Source organism: Pleurodeles waltl, chromosome 7, assembly GCF_031143425.1.
Source record: "Pleurodeles waltl isolate 20211129_DDA chromosome 7, aPleWal1.hap1.20221129, whole genome shotgun sequence".
Lineage (NCBI taxonomy): Eukaryota > Metazoa > Chordata > Amphibia > Caudata > Salamandridae > Pleurodeles > Pleurodeles waltl.
In genome coordinates, this window is record NC_090446.1 from 785,498,958 (window position 1) to 785,517,816 (window position 18,859).

Below are 18,859 nucleotides of genomic sequence, written 5' to 3' on the forward strand. Positions count from 1 at the left end.
GAGGGGACATGATTCCCTTGCACACTGGAAAAAAATTGAATTTTGAGAAAATACTTGTGAACTGATGAGGTAAAAGTTGGGGACAAGCTCTCGATCTTTGTAAGAAGGTGCAGAAAAAAGTAACTGACATCGGAGCGCAGGGAAGGTTCTTGCATGTGGCTCCATCAACACCGCCAGAGAGGAATGAAGCCAACTGGAAGCCGCATGACACCACCTGTGGGTGTGCAGAAGCAAAGCAGTTAAAATCTAGATCCAGTCTAGCAAGGCACCTGGGGATATTCTAAAAAGTAAGGAATCTGCGGGTAGAAGTATCCGACAGAAACTCCTTTTCAGCAAATCTCTCAAACAAAAAATCTGCAATTGGGTTAAAACTGCTATCAACACAAAGATCTGGCTTTTGTTCTTTTAAGAAAAAGAAAAGCTTTTCTGACAGACCCTATATTGGGATTTCCTGATCCTCTTCTTCTATCCGTCAAAGACTGGTGGTTCAGATGAACAATTAAAGCTATATGATACAAATGTAAAAGGGTGACAGCTTTGTACCTTGCTTTCTTTTATCTCTATTCCTAACCAATATGAGATGAACTCTTTGTTCATTAAAAAAGAACAATCATTTATGAAAATAACATCAACTGAGTGGCACTAACTTTTGGTAGGAGCCATATTCAACGTGGATGTCAAACAGACTATGGTAATCTGCAACTTCACCATGTGCAATCATGCTAATTACCTTGCACCCTCATTCTTTAGAAGTATATGAGGAGTGCCATCAGTAACCCTACATTAATATCCTAACTTAACTGCACCTGCTGTTGGACATCAAGGTACTGCAAGTACCAATGAATGGATTCAGAAGTGTTACTTGGGGCCTTCTTTTAAGATAGATGTTACTTGTTCTAGTTACTCGTGTTCAATCTCAAACATTCAGGTGGTTTTCTGCAGCCTTTTACCATCTAGAGGCTACCTTGGAACTGAAGGTGTGATCCACCTATAAACATGTTGTTATATGTTACACTGCAGAAAGACGTTGCAGAGTGATTTCTATCAATGTTATCCTTGCTATTCCTACTTATAAACATTATTCAATAATAGTGGTAATGATGAACACATTTACAGAGATGTCCCATTTCAGCCTTTATCTGGGGCCCTTCCACTCCAAAGACGGCAAGGGTCTTCCTTAAGGACACTAGGCAACTAAGAAAAAATATTCTCAGGTGGAGGTTCCCTTTGTTTCATTATTTTGTAAGTTTCTTGTTAGGAATTAGGAATTGAAAGAGCCCTGTCATCTTTATTCCATCTACAAGTTAATGAGCAGAAGGAGGGAGTGGATGAGTCAATTCCTTGATCAATGGCAAATGCACTGTAAATGTGGTTGTGGAGGCAATGAAACCCAGAATAAAGATTACCAAGACCCAAGGGAAAACCTTTTTTCTGTGCCTGCAGCGTTGTTATGACATGCACAGCGCTCTCATTTTGGCATTAGACCAAGAAGTTTAAATTCAGGGGACTGCTGTAAACACATCTATTCCTAAAATAGCAATAATCCTGGTCTTCATAATCGCTGTACTTGTGTACTCTGAGTTAACAGCTCCAAGGGTGTATATACAGTTTACAGAACATTTTTCAGGTAACAAAAGTACTTAGACATGCCAATATCTAACTCTTTTCAGTCCTGATAGTCACTTTAATACAACACATCTTTCACTGAGCACATTTAAACAAAAAAGAAAAGTACCTTTGTCAAGCTGACCGACTGCATAAATTACCAGCAGCAATGCCCGCTTTCATTTTTTCAGAATTTTCCACATCATACCCTCCTCTTTTGTGGTACCTGAAATCCAAACATTTGGAAAATAAAGGTAATTACAAACGTTATTTGCCACTAAAGGCCTTATAAGAGGATTTTTTTTTATAAATGAATTGCCATAATCATGGAGCACTGCCTTTGCAATCACAACCGTTTTGGGTTACGGTGTTAGAAATTTACATAGTACTTCAGAATGTAGACACATTGCTAAATATACTTTTATAACAATTGTAAGCGTTAAGTTAATTTCTAATTTATCACTGAATCAGCACAAGAAGAATACTGACCCAGCACAAGTCAAAAGAAAACATGTATGTTCAGCTAAACATTTTGGAGTTCATTTACGAAACAAAAGTAAATCTAGACAAGTACATTTTAGTCTAATGTATTTTAGGTTGACTTCTTATTTGGAAATCCACTTAACTCCAAAAAATTGCAGACCACAATCTACGACATTAATAGATTTCCTGGCACAAGTTTAAACCTCACAAGCCTCCTAAGTATCAGTAGTGTTTTTGGACACCAAGGTAACAATTAAGTGTATAAATGCAAACACCAAATGTGTGCAGAAACTGTGACCTAAAGATGGCTGCTGGAAAAAAATCCTTAAAGTGGCTGACACACAGAATATTGACCATTTACTATAGCATTCATGAAAGGCAAAGGAATACACAGGCTCAATTTACACCCAACTGCAAAGATGGCAGTAATATGTGACAAAAACAGTTGGGTATGTTGCCTATGAACCGGGCACCACTGAAAAAAAGTGGTGAGGTGTTACATGAGGTTACCAGTGATATACTTTGTGGTGTCATCTGTGACGTGTGAGGTCGTGAGCAGTACGTTCAGGCTGAGTTACTGGAGAGCACACACAAAGCACATCAGGGCCATATCCTCCACCATGTCTACAGAGACCATCATATGCCAACACACCCACCATGACATACCAACACAAAGAAGCAAACAAGTCAAAATTAAAGTCCCTAGGTGAATTAAAGTTGAAAGAAAGTTAAGGATGACCTTTGAATTGTGTTGCTTTTTAGTGTTTTGTTGTGTAACCACTATCAACCTATTAGCCAACCTTAATTCACTTTCAACTTTATTTTTAGGGAATACATATGTTTTCACTAAAAACAAAGGTTAAATTGACGTTGTAGAAGATATACAAATAGCACCTTAAATTATGTTTAAAAAACAAATATAGAAATTCAGTGAAAAAAATCATAGGTTAAAGTGACTTTATAGTTGGTTGACAATGCAAGTCATAACATTTCAAATCTGAAAAATGAATGAAATGCACCCGCTATAGCTCAGCAAACTACTCATAACTTGGGCCTGCGCCATGCACTGCTTATGACCTCACATATTACATCACTCATGACATGTACAATGACATAACTGATGACCCCCGTAAGTACCAATGGATGACAAACGTTTTAAAAATATTTTTTGGACCCTCAAGATACGCCCCCCCCATAGCTATAGGGTACCATTTCCCTTCCCCCATACAGCTTACTATTTTTTGACTATCAGGACACAGTGACCGAGTTCTGAAATGGTGGCTGCCAAATATCTCCAGCCAATCAATTTGCTTGGTCCTGTGATAGCCAATGCAAAAAAGGACTCTTGGGCAATCAGATTGCTCCATTATTTATTTAATTTTTTAATTTACAGTACTCGTGGGAGTACAGCTGTACCAACCGTCCATTTATCACTAACTTTTAAACCTTAATTTCTTGAAAACGGCTAAACTGATTTACACCAATTCAGAAAAAGCAAATTTTCCGAATAACTGTCGCTTTCTGCCAAATTTGGAATAATTCTGTTCAGCTGTCTTTTTCTAAAATGCTGACTAAAAGTCCTACTGTAAATTCCATTGGGGAAAATGTGTTTTGGGACAGCCCCCTTTTTCTCTGACAATGATTGACAGATCACCCCTAAACTTTCCATGAAGGAGCCGAGATAGATGAATTTGTTTTGGAAAGTTTCATGAAAATACGACAAACTGCGCCAAACTTATTAGCAAAACAAAAAATAATCTTCCCATGGAATTCTGACCTAGCTATCCCTACATAGTGGTGACGACATTGTTATATATATATATATATATATATATATATATATATATATATATATATATATATATATATATATATATATATATATATAAATAAAGAGTGTGTTAATCCTTGGATGTAGCTCTGGAGTTATTTTAGATGTTTAAAAGCATCATATGGGTCTGATCTTGGAGTTCATTTGCTGGGACACCCACTACTGGGTACACTTACAACTGTCATGCACTTTCTCCATAAACTAATGTAAATAATAATTCTCACAGTGGAATGGTGGACATTGTATTGTTTGAAAATGGCTTTAACACCCTTTCCTGATTAATGAACAACATTTTTTCCATGAGAAGGCTACAGATATCTTTTGACCTATGCATAATGTGTAACCACAGATCTGAATGTTCCAGCCCAAAACTTCTGATTTTATATGCATGTAGTAGCACTTCCTGGTGATATAATTACCTTCTTAACTGATATGGAAGCATTAGGGGTGCACCTTTTCACACAAAAATGTTATTTAATAAATTTTATAATAAATGATAACAGTGAAATCTGTGTGTTAATTGCACATAAGATTATATTTATCTACAACTAGGCCTCGGGGAATGAAGGTCAGATATGTCTTAATGCGTATAACCATTAACTCATAACAGGGTGCACTTTCTTTTTCACATCAGAGTATTTTTTTAAACCTGAATTATTATTAGCTGGTGTAACTTGCAGAGGAAGCGACACAAGGTTTTCAAACAATAACATGGCAATGCTGCATTGCATTCAACATGCTCTGCAACAAAAAATATAAATATAAAATTACCTTAGCATCAACAATGTGCCAATGATAATAAAACAGACAGAAGATAGCACCACTGCTGCAACTGCCAGCGTTGTTGTGTGGTCATAACTGGTAGATGGATTTTCCACTGAAAGAATAAATGCATGGCAACGTTCACCATGGTACCCATGCTGGCATCTATGAAGAATGAATAAAAGAAAACATATAAACACATGCACAACAAACATTGGCTGAAATGTGAAAGAAATGCCATGTACAAAATATGCTACTACATTTATACATATTTGTGTAGAGGACTTTATGCAACATATTTTGAACCTTACAATTTATTTTAACAGTTTCCTGAGTTTTCATAGGGCTCAGGGCATATACAGGTTTTCTACAAAATACTTTTTGTGGATTGTGTTTGTTGCTACAGGTGCATGCATTATACACAAATACGGTTCTTGTACATAAAAAAGCCTAATTATTCAAAACCTCTTCTTACCCAATGCAGTATAATATGTGTGCCACACTGATCTATGTAGACATTTCCTTAGCATTTTCTTCCGGACTTAATTGTCTCATAGCTTCAACTACATAACAACTATTGTATAACTAATTCTAACTGTATTTCATATTTTCCATAGGACGGTCAGGCAAGGCACAGGAATACTGCCCACAGTGCTTCAGATACTGTGTTGACAAACACTGCGGAAGTGATGGTTTTCCGTATAAGTATCAGGCCATGAGGGGGAAGATATTTATTTCCTGGGGCATATATAATAACTTTTCATACAACACACCCTTGTTAAGTCCCAGCAGGTTTGACCGGCCGAAAATTAACAAAGGGTGAAATCTTTATCACACCAGGTCATTACCGGGTGCAATAAACCACCACTTATAACTGCAATCATCTCTGTGCATATCACAACGTAACAGACCATTTGTAACCAGGCCCCATGTGTCTTGTTCACGTCTTTACTTTTCTGGTTCAGTGTCCAATGCTTAGGGTAACTAATAAATCCATGTCTGTTTCACCTTCTTAATTGTAGCATTTAAAGATGCTTCAAGTATCTGTTGAAACACTGTGGGGGTTATTCTAACTTTGGAGGAGTGTTAATCCGTCCCAAAAGTGACAGTAAAGTGACGGATATACCACCAGCCGTATTACGAGTTCCATAGGATATAATGGACTCGTAATACGGCTGGTGGTAAATCCGTCACTTTTCCGTCACTTTTGGGACGGATTAACACCTCCTCCAAAGTTAGAATAACCCCCTGTATACCTAATAATAACCCAATCTTTTTCTTCCCCCATTAAGAGGACAACTCTCCTTCCCTTGATAACTACTAGATCACATCCACATACATGGAAAAGATAGTCACTAGCAAGCTTGCCACCATCAAAGAGCCACACGATTTTACATTGGGAATACCCCTTGTTAAGAAGAGAGCTGGATATATTGACCTGAGATAGGTGGCTCGGCAGCACTGCATGGTCAACATGAGGAAACATCAGGATAAGGGGTAAAGATACCCATATAGATGTTAGCCTCAGAGGTTTAAGAGCCCTCCTGTCTACTTCTAGGTGCTAGATGTATAATGTTTCCAAATGTAACCTAATCATGTCCGGTGGTGTTGCACACAGGAGCGGGCGGCGGTGACTCATGTGTGAGGAGTCGTGACCTGAGCTCCTTAGGAAAAATAACTCGTAGTGACTGAAAAATGTCATCCCAGGGTAAATACTGTACAGATGTGCATCGAAATATATAACTTAAATGTTCACCATCTTAAGATATAAATTGCATCTTTCATAATGATTCGACTTTGCCATTATCACTTACAAACAGCAATGGACAAAGGCACACTTTAATTTCCAAAATGAGAAAATAGCAGCTCGGCAAAGAAAACACTGGTAAAAAGACGCAGAGGTTTATTCTTTCTAAACTTCAAGGACATACATTTATCCTGACTGATAATTCATCACCAGCAGGAAAATTATATTCTTCATTTGAGTAACTGAACAGGTTCACCATAAGCCATTTTACTTTGTAGATCAAATCTGGATAAATTCACATCTACTCAGTACATTTGTATGGTGCATGCAAAGAAACCAACAAGTACCAGTGTAATAGAGGTGTGATTAGGATATTGCATCTACAGAGAGGGTTTGCTCTGAGATTCTGTAGAATGCATTAATTTAATGAACACCTGTAAGACCTTTTCTAAGGGCAGGAGGACAATTCTTAACATAATTATTAGGAATACAGTGGTTATCATGAGTACAGAACGGGAACAACACAGAAATTGCCATTACGGGGGTAGTGACTGTTATGTACCATTTGCCAGTTTCGGAGGAGAAACCATATATCAACTGAGTGTGGGTCACCATCCAGGTACTTTTAGCTCAGCAGTATCTAATTAGAATACTCAGCATTTGGTGTGGAGGTCTGAACCCAGACGCATCTCATTTAGTGAAGTAAAGTGTGCCATGAAGATAACAAGACATTACCCTAAAAGGAATAGAATCCCTTCCTGTAGCAGGATGAGAGGTCATCTGTGCTGGAATTGGAATACAAATGGGTTAAAGCAGAAGTGTGTTCTTCTCACTGTATTCTGCATCCCCTAGTAAGTGTTAGCATGTCAAAGTCCTGCTATTCGCTGACGACTTGGAGGGAATTAAGCACTGGAATATACAGTAAAGGCAAACAGGGGGGCCAAGGACTTTAAATTTGGCGTAAAGGCAGGGTAGCAGATATAGACATGTCAGCCTTACCCACAGACATTTCTATACATTGGCAAAAACCGCCGTCATGTTGGTTCCTGTCAATGTAGGACAAGTTTGATGGATGGCTTCGTCAAATATGACGGACTGCAGTCATAGTTTTCCAAAGCTTTTTGTTTTTCAAACATAAGTGGGGAGTTTGTTTTTTGGAGAACAAAAACCCACTAATGACCCTCACATCATGAGTTCTCTCCCATGTTGTTGGGGCAATGTTTATTTTTTACTGTCCCTCATTTATACCTGGGGGTTATTAATATTTTTATTTATTTATACTAGCTGTTATTTATTTTCTGTGTCCAATGTTTGCATGGATTGTATAGCATAAAAAACACATCCTCTATGAATTTACCTTTTCCCAGTGCAACAAATCTGCAAGGCTAGAGTGAGTCACGATCTAACATTATTCACTGGAATACTGGTTCTCTCAAACTAAAACTTGTTCCAGCTACCACATTCTGACACTGTAACTAAACTGGAACAAGCCTGACTACAATGACACACTCACTTTCACATGTATAATGAATATCCGAAAGTGAAATGCAGTTCCCAGTGATTACATCAGAACAGTGAAACTAATTTAAAAGACCATTCAATGGCACCTTACAAAGTTTTCTGATACCCACATTAGCACCTCTAGACTATGGTCCTAAATGCAGACTCATTGTATGAACAAAGTCACATGGGTTACACCCTTCCCACCACTATTGGTCATCACCAAATTTCACAACCTTCATGCGGCTGAGAGGCCTCTTGATGACCCCTGTTAACTGTGACACAGTGGTGTTGATCATTTTCTCATTCTGCAGAAGACGCACCCACAGCTGGGATGAGGAATATAGAAGACTTGTACGGACACACAGCAAACTAATGGCCTCATAACGAGTTTGGCAGTCCAAATGCGTGACCACCTGCCCTATTACATTGTTCCCGTCTGATTGTAATAGAGCGTTCCACTGGTCAGACCGGCGGGATCAGTGCTACGAGATAGCACTCGGCTCCCTTGGAATGCGCACTGTTTGCAAAGCAGGAAGTGTGCATGCTGAAGGTGCTGAGCAGGGGCAGTGCAGGTCCCCCCTCCCCCGTGGCCCGGGCACTGGCTTTCCGCCAGCCTTAGCCTGCCATGAAAAGGCTGGCAGAAAGAGGGGGTGTAACCAGCCAGGCGGTGCTGAGTTCAGGGCCACCATGGCTGGTCACAAGCCCGACCGCCATCACCCCCTTTGGGATCTTTGATCCTAGCTGGGTTACAAGTCTTTAGGTGGGTCCGCCTGCCATACTTGCAATTTGGTGGTTGGACAGCCACAGCTGCAGCGGTCCGACTGCCATCGTGGGGCTGGCAGTCCTAGGACCACCAGCCTCAGAATAAGGCCCTAAGTCTCCTTTGCTTTGTATAGTCTCTTGAAAGTGGAAAATGAATTCCATTATCTGTGGAAGTACTAGGGTACATTTCTTTACCATCAACTTGTTTATTACAAGCACATTTTTCAGGCACCATTCCTAGCATCTAGTACCATAAATTGCATGCTGTGTTGTGTGCCCGCAATACATGCAATTCAGGCTTGTTTCTGTCCAAGCAGCAGGACATGGGTCTGCACCTCTAGCGCATCGTCAAGTAACTACAGTTCTCAAATGGTTGAAATATACACCAACAGCAAGGATAGGTAGAGTGCACAGTCAGGTGGAATTCTTTCTCAACACTAACATTTTCCATTACAAACTTCCTGAACTCTCTAGGAGGACATCATGTGAATGGGCAGTCATTGAGGCATTGCACCATGACAGGAATCCACTGGCAGCCTTGTCACTCTCCGACTTCCTGTTTTATGCTTGCCACCCTGTGTATCTTCCTTAAACGGCTTATTAGAAAAAGCAAAATGCCACGTGGGTTCGAGATAGTCAAACCTGGCTCTAACCCTTTTTTCATATAACTGTGCCATTTCATAGATGGAACCAGACTCTTGAAGGCTGCTCACTTCTTCCTTGCTTACCAGAGGTCAAGTTTTGGAAATAGAAATTGCAGACTCCTACTAAAGGAAAGGAAGCTTGTGAGCATGTTATATAAGCATAAAAGTTTAAAATAATTGTTTTTCTTAACCTTCTCACACTGACAATGTATGATCAAGACAGTGAATGTTTATCTAATGATTGGAGCAACCTTAGTTAGCTTTGTGGGACCTCTGAGGGCACCGTTTTGCTAATTTATTTCACTGTATCCTTTAGCAATTGGGCTTCTTTTAAATAAACCAAGTGCTGTGCCTTAGTTATACTTAATGTTGTACTACAGAAAACAGCTCAGGTGCATTTTCAGTATTTGCATGTTTGCTGGATTATTTTATATGTTCCAACATTCATTCTTTTTTGCTTACTCCTCTCCCTATTGACAGGGGATCAAAGTTGTTTGGCCTAACTTGTACCTAAAAGAGATGTTATATAGTGACACATGTATTTAGCATTTGATGCACACAATAAAAGAGTTGTTCTTTTGAGTAAAAATGGAGAGAAGGGGACATATTGCCCACTGGCAGAAGTGCAGATTGCGTAACCACGAAACAAATTCAAATTATGGCTTGTTTTCTTGATCAACCTAAGTGATCCTTGCCAGAGTCCAAATTTGGTGGTACCTATATATATTACATTCCAGACTGTGAACAATCTAAAACAACCTGACCATTCATATATGGTTTAAAAGATCATAATGTTTGCTCTGCAAATAATAATAATAATAATAATAATAATAATAATAATAATAATAATAATAATAATGCCCATTAATATGGTGCAAATGACATAGTGAATTGGCTCTTGGCTCACTACTGGTAAAATCTCAAGCAAGGGGTTTCCTTTCTAGTGCATTTAATAACTATACAGCCTATACTACTATGGCAGAAAATTTGGACCTCAGAATACACTTGTCTGAATAGAGCAGTCCTACAGGATTGTATGGCATCAGCATTTTCTTTACGAGTGCCATGGTTGAGGTATATTAGGACCTTTTTCGAAAATATGGGCAATAAAGAGTATTATGCAAACCCAGAATTACTCTAGTCATTAACTAGGAAAGATTTGAGGTCTCTGCACTTGAGGCATTTAGAAGATCTGAGGTGGTCAGTAGAGGCACAAAAACGTACTGTTGTGTCCAACCAATTGATTCTGTCCACAGATAGTATCCAGCCTTATTTGATGCATGTTGTAAAACCTAGACATCGTTTTCTTCTTACTAGATTAAGGCTAGATACGTTCCACCTTTTGGTAACCTTTCCAACTATGAATGATTGGAGTACAAAATTAGAGGTGTGCCCCCGTGATTTAATGTCAGCACTAAGTACAATACATGTGGTGGTGTTCTGCAAATTTTATTAAAAAAAACAGAGAAACCGCTTTTTAACTCCTTTTTTAAGATTTATTGTTATTAGACAATGTCGTCCTGGGTATATATATCTTAAGACACTACCCTCTATTGAAAAATGTGGTATTTTAGTAAACTTTTTAAGTTCCATCATTACTGTAAGAAAGTTTTTGAGTAGACCAGTGATTTGAACATCCGGGCAGACAAATCTATTGTGATCGATTAATTCGCTGTCTCGAATAAATCATAGTAGGTCATACCTAAATGACAAATAATTGTCTTTGGCGTAGAAAAGGTGGGGAGCTCCTTTTTAAAGTGATAAATAATGTCAAACACCATGTATTTATATATAAGTATGTTTTAGATCGTAAAAACGGTGTTTGAAAAAGTTTTATTGAATTTACGATGAGATAATCAGGGATCACAATTGTGCTTGAATATATAAATGTTTATGTGATGATTTTATATTGATAGAATTGGAAATGCATGTTTGGTTTTTATGGTCCTTTGAGTCTGAATGAAGAAAGATTTACTACTCAAGCATTTAGGGAGGGAAATTCCTTCTGCAATCTATTGGTTTAAGCTTCCTAATGATCAACTGGAGTAAATATCACTATTAAGTTAAGTAAATGTGTTCTTGGTCCACATTTCTCGAACGTGTGCCTCTAATACCCTTGGCACCTGTGCTTCCCGCACAGCTCTGTCTTCCACCTCCATGCTTGCAGCAATCACACTTCCCATGTGCCACCTCCAATAACTGGACACCAAAGCATGTAGTAAGTCCCTGGCTCCGTGTAGGTAATCATCATATTATCCAGGGTGGGAATACCATCATACATGGTGACCAGCTGTGATGGCACAATCCCCGTAGACATCAGTAGTCTTCTAAAACACATTTTTGATTGCATGCCCAGACTGCCCATACCAAAATGGTATTTGATGCCATCCGGTCATTCTCCATCACATTTTATGTCCAATGTCTGTTTATGGCCTGCCGGCATAATACCAGTTTCACAATTCTTCAGGACCATTTTTGCCAGCATGTCTTTTAATAGATCTGTTCTTCCTCTCTGTCCCTTATTTTCTACTACTGTTTGGAACCTGAATTACTCTTCTGCAGCTTCAGCTATTTATGACCAAATGTTAATGTTTGTGCACTTGTACAGTAGCTTCTAGAAGATGTTATCCTCTCTTCTTTGCTTTGATAAAGAAGCCAGAGCGTGCCCCTAGCACCCTGTCCTCAACATTTTACAGAGTCAGGCTGTTATGTTTTTCAAACAATAGTGCTTTTGATGGTTCGGCTTGTAGGACCAAGCAAGATCCTTATCCTTAGCATGGGTCTCCCTCAATTATTGCTAGGAATCTGCTTGCTCACAATTTACAGAATGCTTTACAACCCCCTCCGAAAATAACTTTAAAAGCACATTTCAATAATGTCAAACTGTATTTGAGTACTGTGCCTGCGAATAGCTCAGAACTCCTCCATGACTTATAATAATCTTAAAACTTGCAGTTACTAGGACCTTATTCAATATATTATTTGCTATAAGGCTGCTTTTCTGGAAAACATGCTGTAGTCTAAACAGAGTAGGCATTTCCTTAACAATAACAAAACTAAACATAGCTGCGAGTACCCATCTTGCAGGGGTGTTGTATATAGTCTGTTGTTGTGTTAAAGGTTCTAGCATTGCCACCCTGGTTTAGAAGAAGTGGCTTCTTGGATTGCAGTGCACTAAAGATTAAATGAGCTGCAAACAAATGGCTTATTACCACTGCTTGGGAAGCTGTAGAATTCTCTTAGAAAAAATGTAAAATAAAAGGAGAAAACTAAAAACTAAAGGACTGGCCAATACACCCCAACACTAAAATACACTTATTTTCAGGTGAAGTGCGCACATGTGATTAGACCGTGGTGTCATTCACAGGGCAAGAGAACCAGTGACTGATGTGGAGTGAACCATTACCCAGTAGATGGATAGATGGAAGTAGAGTGCAAAAGACACTAAGACAAACCAACGGCAGAGGGCTGACCAAAGCTACCCTCTGTGTATCTGTATACCTATGATATATATTTACATATATGGATTTTTCAATACAAGATAGTGACAGATAGCTATGCATGTCAGGCCTATGGTTTCCCACTTTGGAGGGGGGGGGGGGGGGGGGGGGGGGGGGAACCACCAAAATCCTTCCCTACAAAGGTAATGTGTGAGATTTCATGTAACACAAGACCTGACTATGGGATTTAAATGCCTACAGGCCCCTTTCATATTTATTGCACAATAAATACATAAAGTTTACTCTATTGCCTTGACCTGAAATACCTTTTCCTAGTGAACCAATCAGGCCTGTAGCTGTTATCATTGGCTTTTCTCTGGCATGTCACCATAAACAACTCGGGCCTACTGTTTTGCGTATATGCTTTCCCACAAGGCAACCATCAGCCACAATCTTAAAATTACAAAGGAATCCAAAATTATTGATGGCTAAGCAAAATATTATCACTCCTATGACGGCCTAAGAAGTGTTCTCATAGAGCAGAGCTTCCATTTCTACAGTTTGTCGTGGGTGTAACCAGCTCCAAAACTCATGCCTACTACAGTAATCAGTAAGATTCTATGTGACAAACTCCATCTCTGAAGGATTTCATTCAGAGTAATAGCAATCCCTCCTTAATAGATTAATGTTAACATATACTTTTCAGAATAAATACTTCAGGCCTACAGCCGTCATCATACAATTTCATAATAAACTGATTAGGCCCTATACTTAATTGGTGCTTGTTGTTTCCGGTGTTGAGCACCGGCACTTATTTTTTGAGGGCCGCCGCTTAGTCTTCTGCCTCAAGCATTTGCCGCGAGCAAAAGACACGTATGGGAAAGACGGAGGAAGAGAAAAATCGAAAAGCCTCACAAAGGTAGGAAGCTGTCAGTGAGCTGAATAGGCAGGGAGTGGCATTAAGTGGATTGAAGAGGCCCGAGATGGCTTCAGGATTACACTGCCTCAGTATTACGCGCTAGCACATTTAAATGCAGCAGCCGCATGTTTAAGAGGAGGGCTTTGGGCGCCGGCACGTTCTTATTTACAAATTAAGCACAGATTAGGCCTATAGCCATGATCAGTGACTTGCCACCATAACCAACTCAGTCCTACTGTAAAGGGTATAAGCTACACAGCCATCAGAACATACAATACCCGCACTTGTTTCAATGAAAGCACACAACGTCTGTCCAGTTAAATCCTGTACTGAGGGCAACTAACATGAAGGTGGGGCCCAAGCCCCTCTGTCAGTAGTACTCTAAAAGCTCTTTTTTGTTGATCATATAAGGATCAGCAACAGCTGTGCTACAAAAACACATCTATAAAGCCTGAATGATTTTGAAAATATCAGGAGGTCGATAGTGTGTTTCGTTAATGCAGTAAAGGCTTTAAAATCCTTTGAAGCCCAAAAGATAGCTTTAATAAAAAATTTCAGTTGCATGTTTTACACTTGATGCTAATTTCCGATATACATGTCCCTTTTGTACGGTTTGGTAAGTTAGCATAGTTTATAACCATGAAACCATCTGTAATTGTACGAACGTACTATATTAGTCTGGATAAAGACAGAAGCTAAAGAAAGGCATCCCGATTCACATATCTGTGCACAAAGCCACCTTAAACGTGCAAAGACCTTGACTGAGTGCAAGCAGTTCATTTAAGTTGAATGTGAATCTGCAAATGGAAGTCTCCATGTATGTACTCATATGGTGTAATATCATGTATGAGTATATCTCCTGCCAGCCTGGGAGTCCCTTTAATGTTTGGGAATAGCCACAAAGGTATTCAGAAACTTGTCCCTAACTCAGTTTTACCCTGGAAATAATCTTGGATTTACTCCAGGTAGTTTTCAGGAAGGGCACTCCAAGTAATACCCTCAAAATGTGTAGGGTAGTCTGGGAAGGGAGTTCCTGCTGGGGAAAATGATTTACTCTGTGTAGAAAAAAATAAAAATTAAAGTACAGTGGCACACATGCGAAGTCATTTTGGTATGCACATTTGTATTTTAAAGTGTATCTGTATACGATTTTCATTTATTAATTATTTTGGTATTAACATGATTAGGAAATCACAAATATTTAATACCCTTTGCACAGGTTTCCAGAAGCAAGCTTGAAGGGTTTATACATTATTGAAATTCGTAAATCTGCATTCACTCTAGGGTGCAGAAATGAGGGTACAGAATTAGGAATATTTTTTAAGAATTAGGCGCGAAAGAAATTCAAGATTCTCAGCTAATGCTACGAGGTTGCACACGTGCTTCAATTTAAATACACTTACTGAGGAAACTCCAGATACATTTTGAAGATCAGATCTCTGCAGGGTACCAATAAAATGCGACTACTGGGAAAGTGAGCGCTCTTCTGCAGCTATTGGAGATAAATCTTTACCTAACTCGGACTCATCCAGATTGCTGCCTTTTCACTTTGCTCAGCCTAGGATTTGGAGAGGCGAGGCCCACCTTAAGTGCTTTACTCACCATCTATGATATCAGTATGTCTCTTGTTGCAAAGTGAAAAATGGGTAGTTTGTGTGTGGCCTGTGTGCTCTAGAGTTCTTATTTAATGTATATATTACAAATTAAGTACAAAAAATAACTAAAATTATTTTTAGCACTGACGCATGAGCAATTTTAAATATGTAGAACTTTGACCCGTAGATTCTTGTTTTTTGTTAATCGGAAGAAATTGATATTTTGTGCTTTTTAAACCTAGTAAAACATACATACTTTTAATTGACAAAAACTAAATCTACCTAGACGGTGAGGAAATGCTCAAACGTGGATTGAGTAGTCCGCTGTGCAATGGGTATTTACCAATGGTTATGATTAATGAACATTACCAGAAAGCAATCAGGTCATTTCCATCCATCGATTTTTTTTTAAACATTATTTGGGAAATGTCCTTACACTTTAACGATTCCTGTGCTGATGAAGCAAAGTCCTCAATTCGGCTGTCCTAGTCAGTGTCCACCGCTACTCAAAAGCTGTACGGGAGAAGGGGCTTCTCCCTTCATGGGGCATGCCGCTCACTGCTATATAGCAGGCTATGTCATAGCTGTGGAATGCTGGCAAGCCCTGCTCCAGTTGCATCGGGCGGGCGAAGGGGTGGGTGATCACCACAGGGGAAATACTGGCAACGATCAACGCTGCAGCAGAACTTCACAACACCACTGACTAAAACAGCCTGGCGTCAGAAGCTAAAATCTTAATGCGCAAAATTAATATTATACGTGCTCCTCCCGTTTAACGAAACATGCGAGAGGGGTTAACAGGTGGATGTTTAGAGCAGAGGTGGGGAATGTTAGAAAAATGACACATAAGCACTCATCTTAAAACTGGTCATAATTGCCGGATAAACGTAATCAAAAGCAAATCTAAGCACAGCTCTGCCCCAAGGCTTTTCACCATCACTTCCGGAGAAGTGTGACTCATTGCTCCCTAATTCCCTCCCCACCTACCGGCTGTACACCTCCCAGGTAACAGATGAGTAAGAAGGGATGAGGAGTTCGCGAGAGATGTGAGACAGAGGGGAGAGAGAGAGAGAGAGATCGAGGTGGATGTGCAAGTGAGCCCACAGCATGCGATACCTTCAGTCAGGTCTACATTTTGTATGTAAATAGACATTTTACATGCTGGCACATGTAAGCCTGTTCCGTGGGCGGGAAAGTAAAAACGCATGTCCTAAAATACACAGTTATTTTTAGAATAAAGCTGTAATTTGTTGTAGAGGTTTAGCAGTTTCGACTATGGTTCTTTTTGTTTTAGTCTTCGTTTTTTCTCAATGTAAAACATACACACACGTTCAACGAGGCAAAGATTTTACTATCACTTCAAGCCTTTTATAAATTAGTAAATAAAATGCCAAGAGACTTGTCATACCTCAAAAACAGGAGTTGGGGGGAAAAGACTGGGTGGGTAGCGGCAGAGAGACACCTAATGGACAGAATCAGGAAATGAGAAAACAGGAGTATTGCACCAGAGACCGAGGGAGGATGTGAGCTACTTAAACAAGATATGATCTGTTCTGAAGTGGAACGCCCTGCTCCAGGCAGTTCCTTCTATCCAGTGTCAATTCATTAAAAAAGGCTCCACAAACATGAAAGTCCAGGACCAAGGTTCGTTGGTAGTTTTGTTCTACTATTTTTTTCACAATTCATTTGCTTTCATAACATCAAAAGTAATTTCTAACATAACATGACATCAAAGTAATTTCTAACCTAACAAACCAAAGTGTTCCTTGACGAAAAACACTGATACTAATGCTGATTATGCCCTGGCACGGGCAGAAAGCGGCACCAAGGACTGTATGCGTCTCTAGTGCTGCTAGCAAAAAAAGTGTATTTGTGTGTGCTAGACATATAGTGCTGTATGAAGTTGTTTTTTCTCTTTCTCTCCGTTTCCTACAGGTTGTCTTTTAATAGATACTCTGTGGGTTATTCCCTCGTATTTACCCCTCCCCTGCCCCAATACTCACTATAGACCCTGAGATTCTCTTATGAACCTGGCAACATGTCACTGGTGCCTCCAGAGCCGCTGCCCCCCCGGAGCCTACCCGCTGCCTCACCTCAGATCCTTTACAACCTAACTGAAACATTAAATATCTCTCTTCTCTTCACGGCATCACACGCCTCGGTGCAGCAACCCAAGACAAGGTAAAAGCTCCACTTTTGTCACTCGCCGCAATGTCAAAAGGCTTCCCACAAAGGCCTTGCTGCGATGCAACACACTTCCAACCAGGCACTGCACTACGGTTTTGGCATCCTACCTGTCCACGAATATACTTCAGGGCATGGTTGGGGGGATTTCAAATAATGTTGTAACCCCCAGTGGGCCAATAGTTTACTGCCCCCTTTCCGCTTCCGCCCTGTCCCGGGGTGACTGAAAGGGAGGGAGTGGGATTGCTGGGGGGGCAGGACAAGGGGAGAACCACTTTCGGTCCCCCTCGTTTGTCTGGGCGCCCCATTTCAGCGTGCTTTTCCTCGAGGGCCTCGGCGGGGTTTCCACTCCGGCCCCTCGAGCTACCTACGGGTGCAGGCCTTCGCCCCAACACGTAACAACCTTCCCTGGCTTTGGCAAGTTGTGAAAACTGTGTAAACCAGGCACATTTTGCATTGAAAAGGAGGCCCATACTTAAAGCCTTGCCCCAATGCACTATAATATTCAAAAATAAAATTACCATTTTGAATGGATTGCACAGAAGAATTTTGCTGCAGATTAATACCTATTTATGCATATAGAAAATTAAGACAACTAATTCTCTTAGGACGCACAGCGAATATTTTTTCATTTTTAGAAACTACTTCCCTGGAATGTCGGTTGAGCAAAATGCCAAGGGTAGTACAGTTATGTCACCTTTGCCACGTGGTACCTTTACAGCGTAGACTTTACCCTGCAAGTAAGTACCACACAGCAGGTTTTAGGTCCTTCACAACGCAGGACTGTAGATCATGGCTACAGGAATTACGCAACAGAGGATGATCAAATTATGTGGCAGGACTGACTAAATCAAGAAACTGAAAATTGTGTGGTGTAATGTGGCACATTGTGTGATAGTACTATTTCATTATTTTGCCATTTTTCCACTTGGTACTACTGGCTACGTAAAGATTTAGCCTTATTAGTACCAATGTAGTACTCAAGTACAGCAATAAGCGACTGAAAGATGACCAGTCAACTTTTGTGAAAGCCCCGGTGCGTAAGAACATGAGTCATCATGTTTTTAGTATCTTTTGATGTTTTTGAGCTAGAAATAACTTATTTTGTTAAAATGCGCAGATTGACAGATTATGCAGCAGAAGATGGATTATGTGGCAAATTGATAATTCTGCAAAAAGACTGTGGCTTCAGAATAACATAATTCCAGTGGCACTGGTGTGTATGTTTTATATAGATGCAAAAGTAGGCAGCACTCCAGGATGTAATTCGTGCAAGTTTTTAAATCAAAATATTTTGCTGAGACTACTTAATGCATGTCATGTGGCTACAGGAGTACCATCAACATAGGTCAGTGCATCGTTGTATTATGGCACTGCTTTGGAA

General features: G+C 39.8%; 1 protein-coding gene across 1 annotated transcript in view; it reads right to left on the minus strand.

Moving 5' to 3' along the window:
• The window catches only part of HBEGF (heparin binding EGF like growth factor), a 57,400-nt gene that overhangs the window by 13,699 nt on the left and 24,842 nt on the right, over nt 1-18,859 (minus strand). Inside the window, exons 4-5 of the mRNA XM_069199310.1 lie at nt 4,691-4,846; nt 1,736-1,831 (exon numbers count right to left, since the gene is read on the minus strand). Coding sequence (XP_069055411.1) covers nt 1,741-1,831; nt 4,691-4,846 — 247 coding nt within the window. The 3' untranslated portion in view covers nt 1,736-1,740. The remainder of the gene's footprint in view (nt 1-1,735; nt 1,832-4,690; nt 4,847-18,859) is intronic.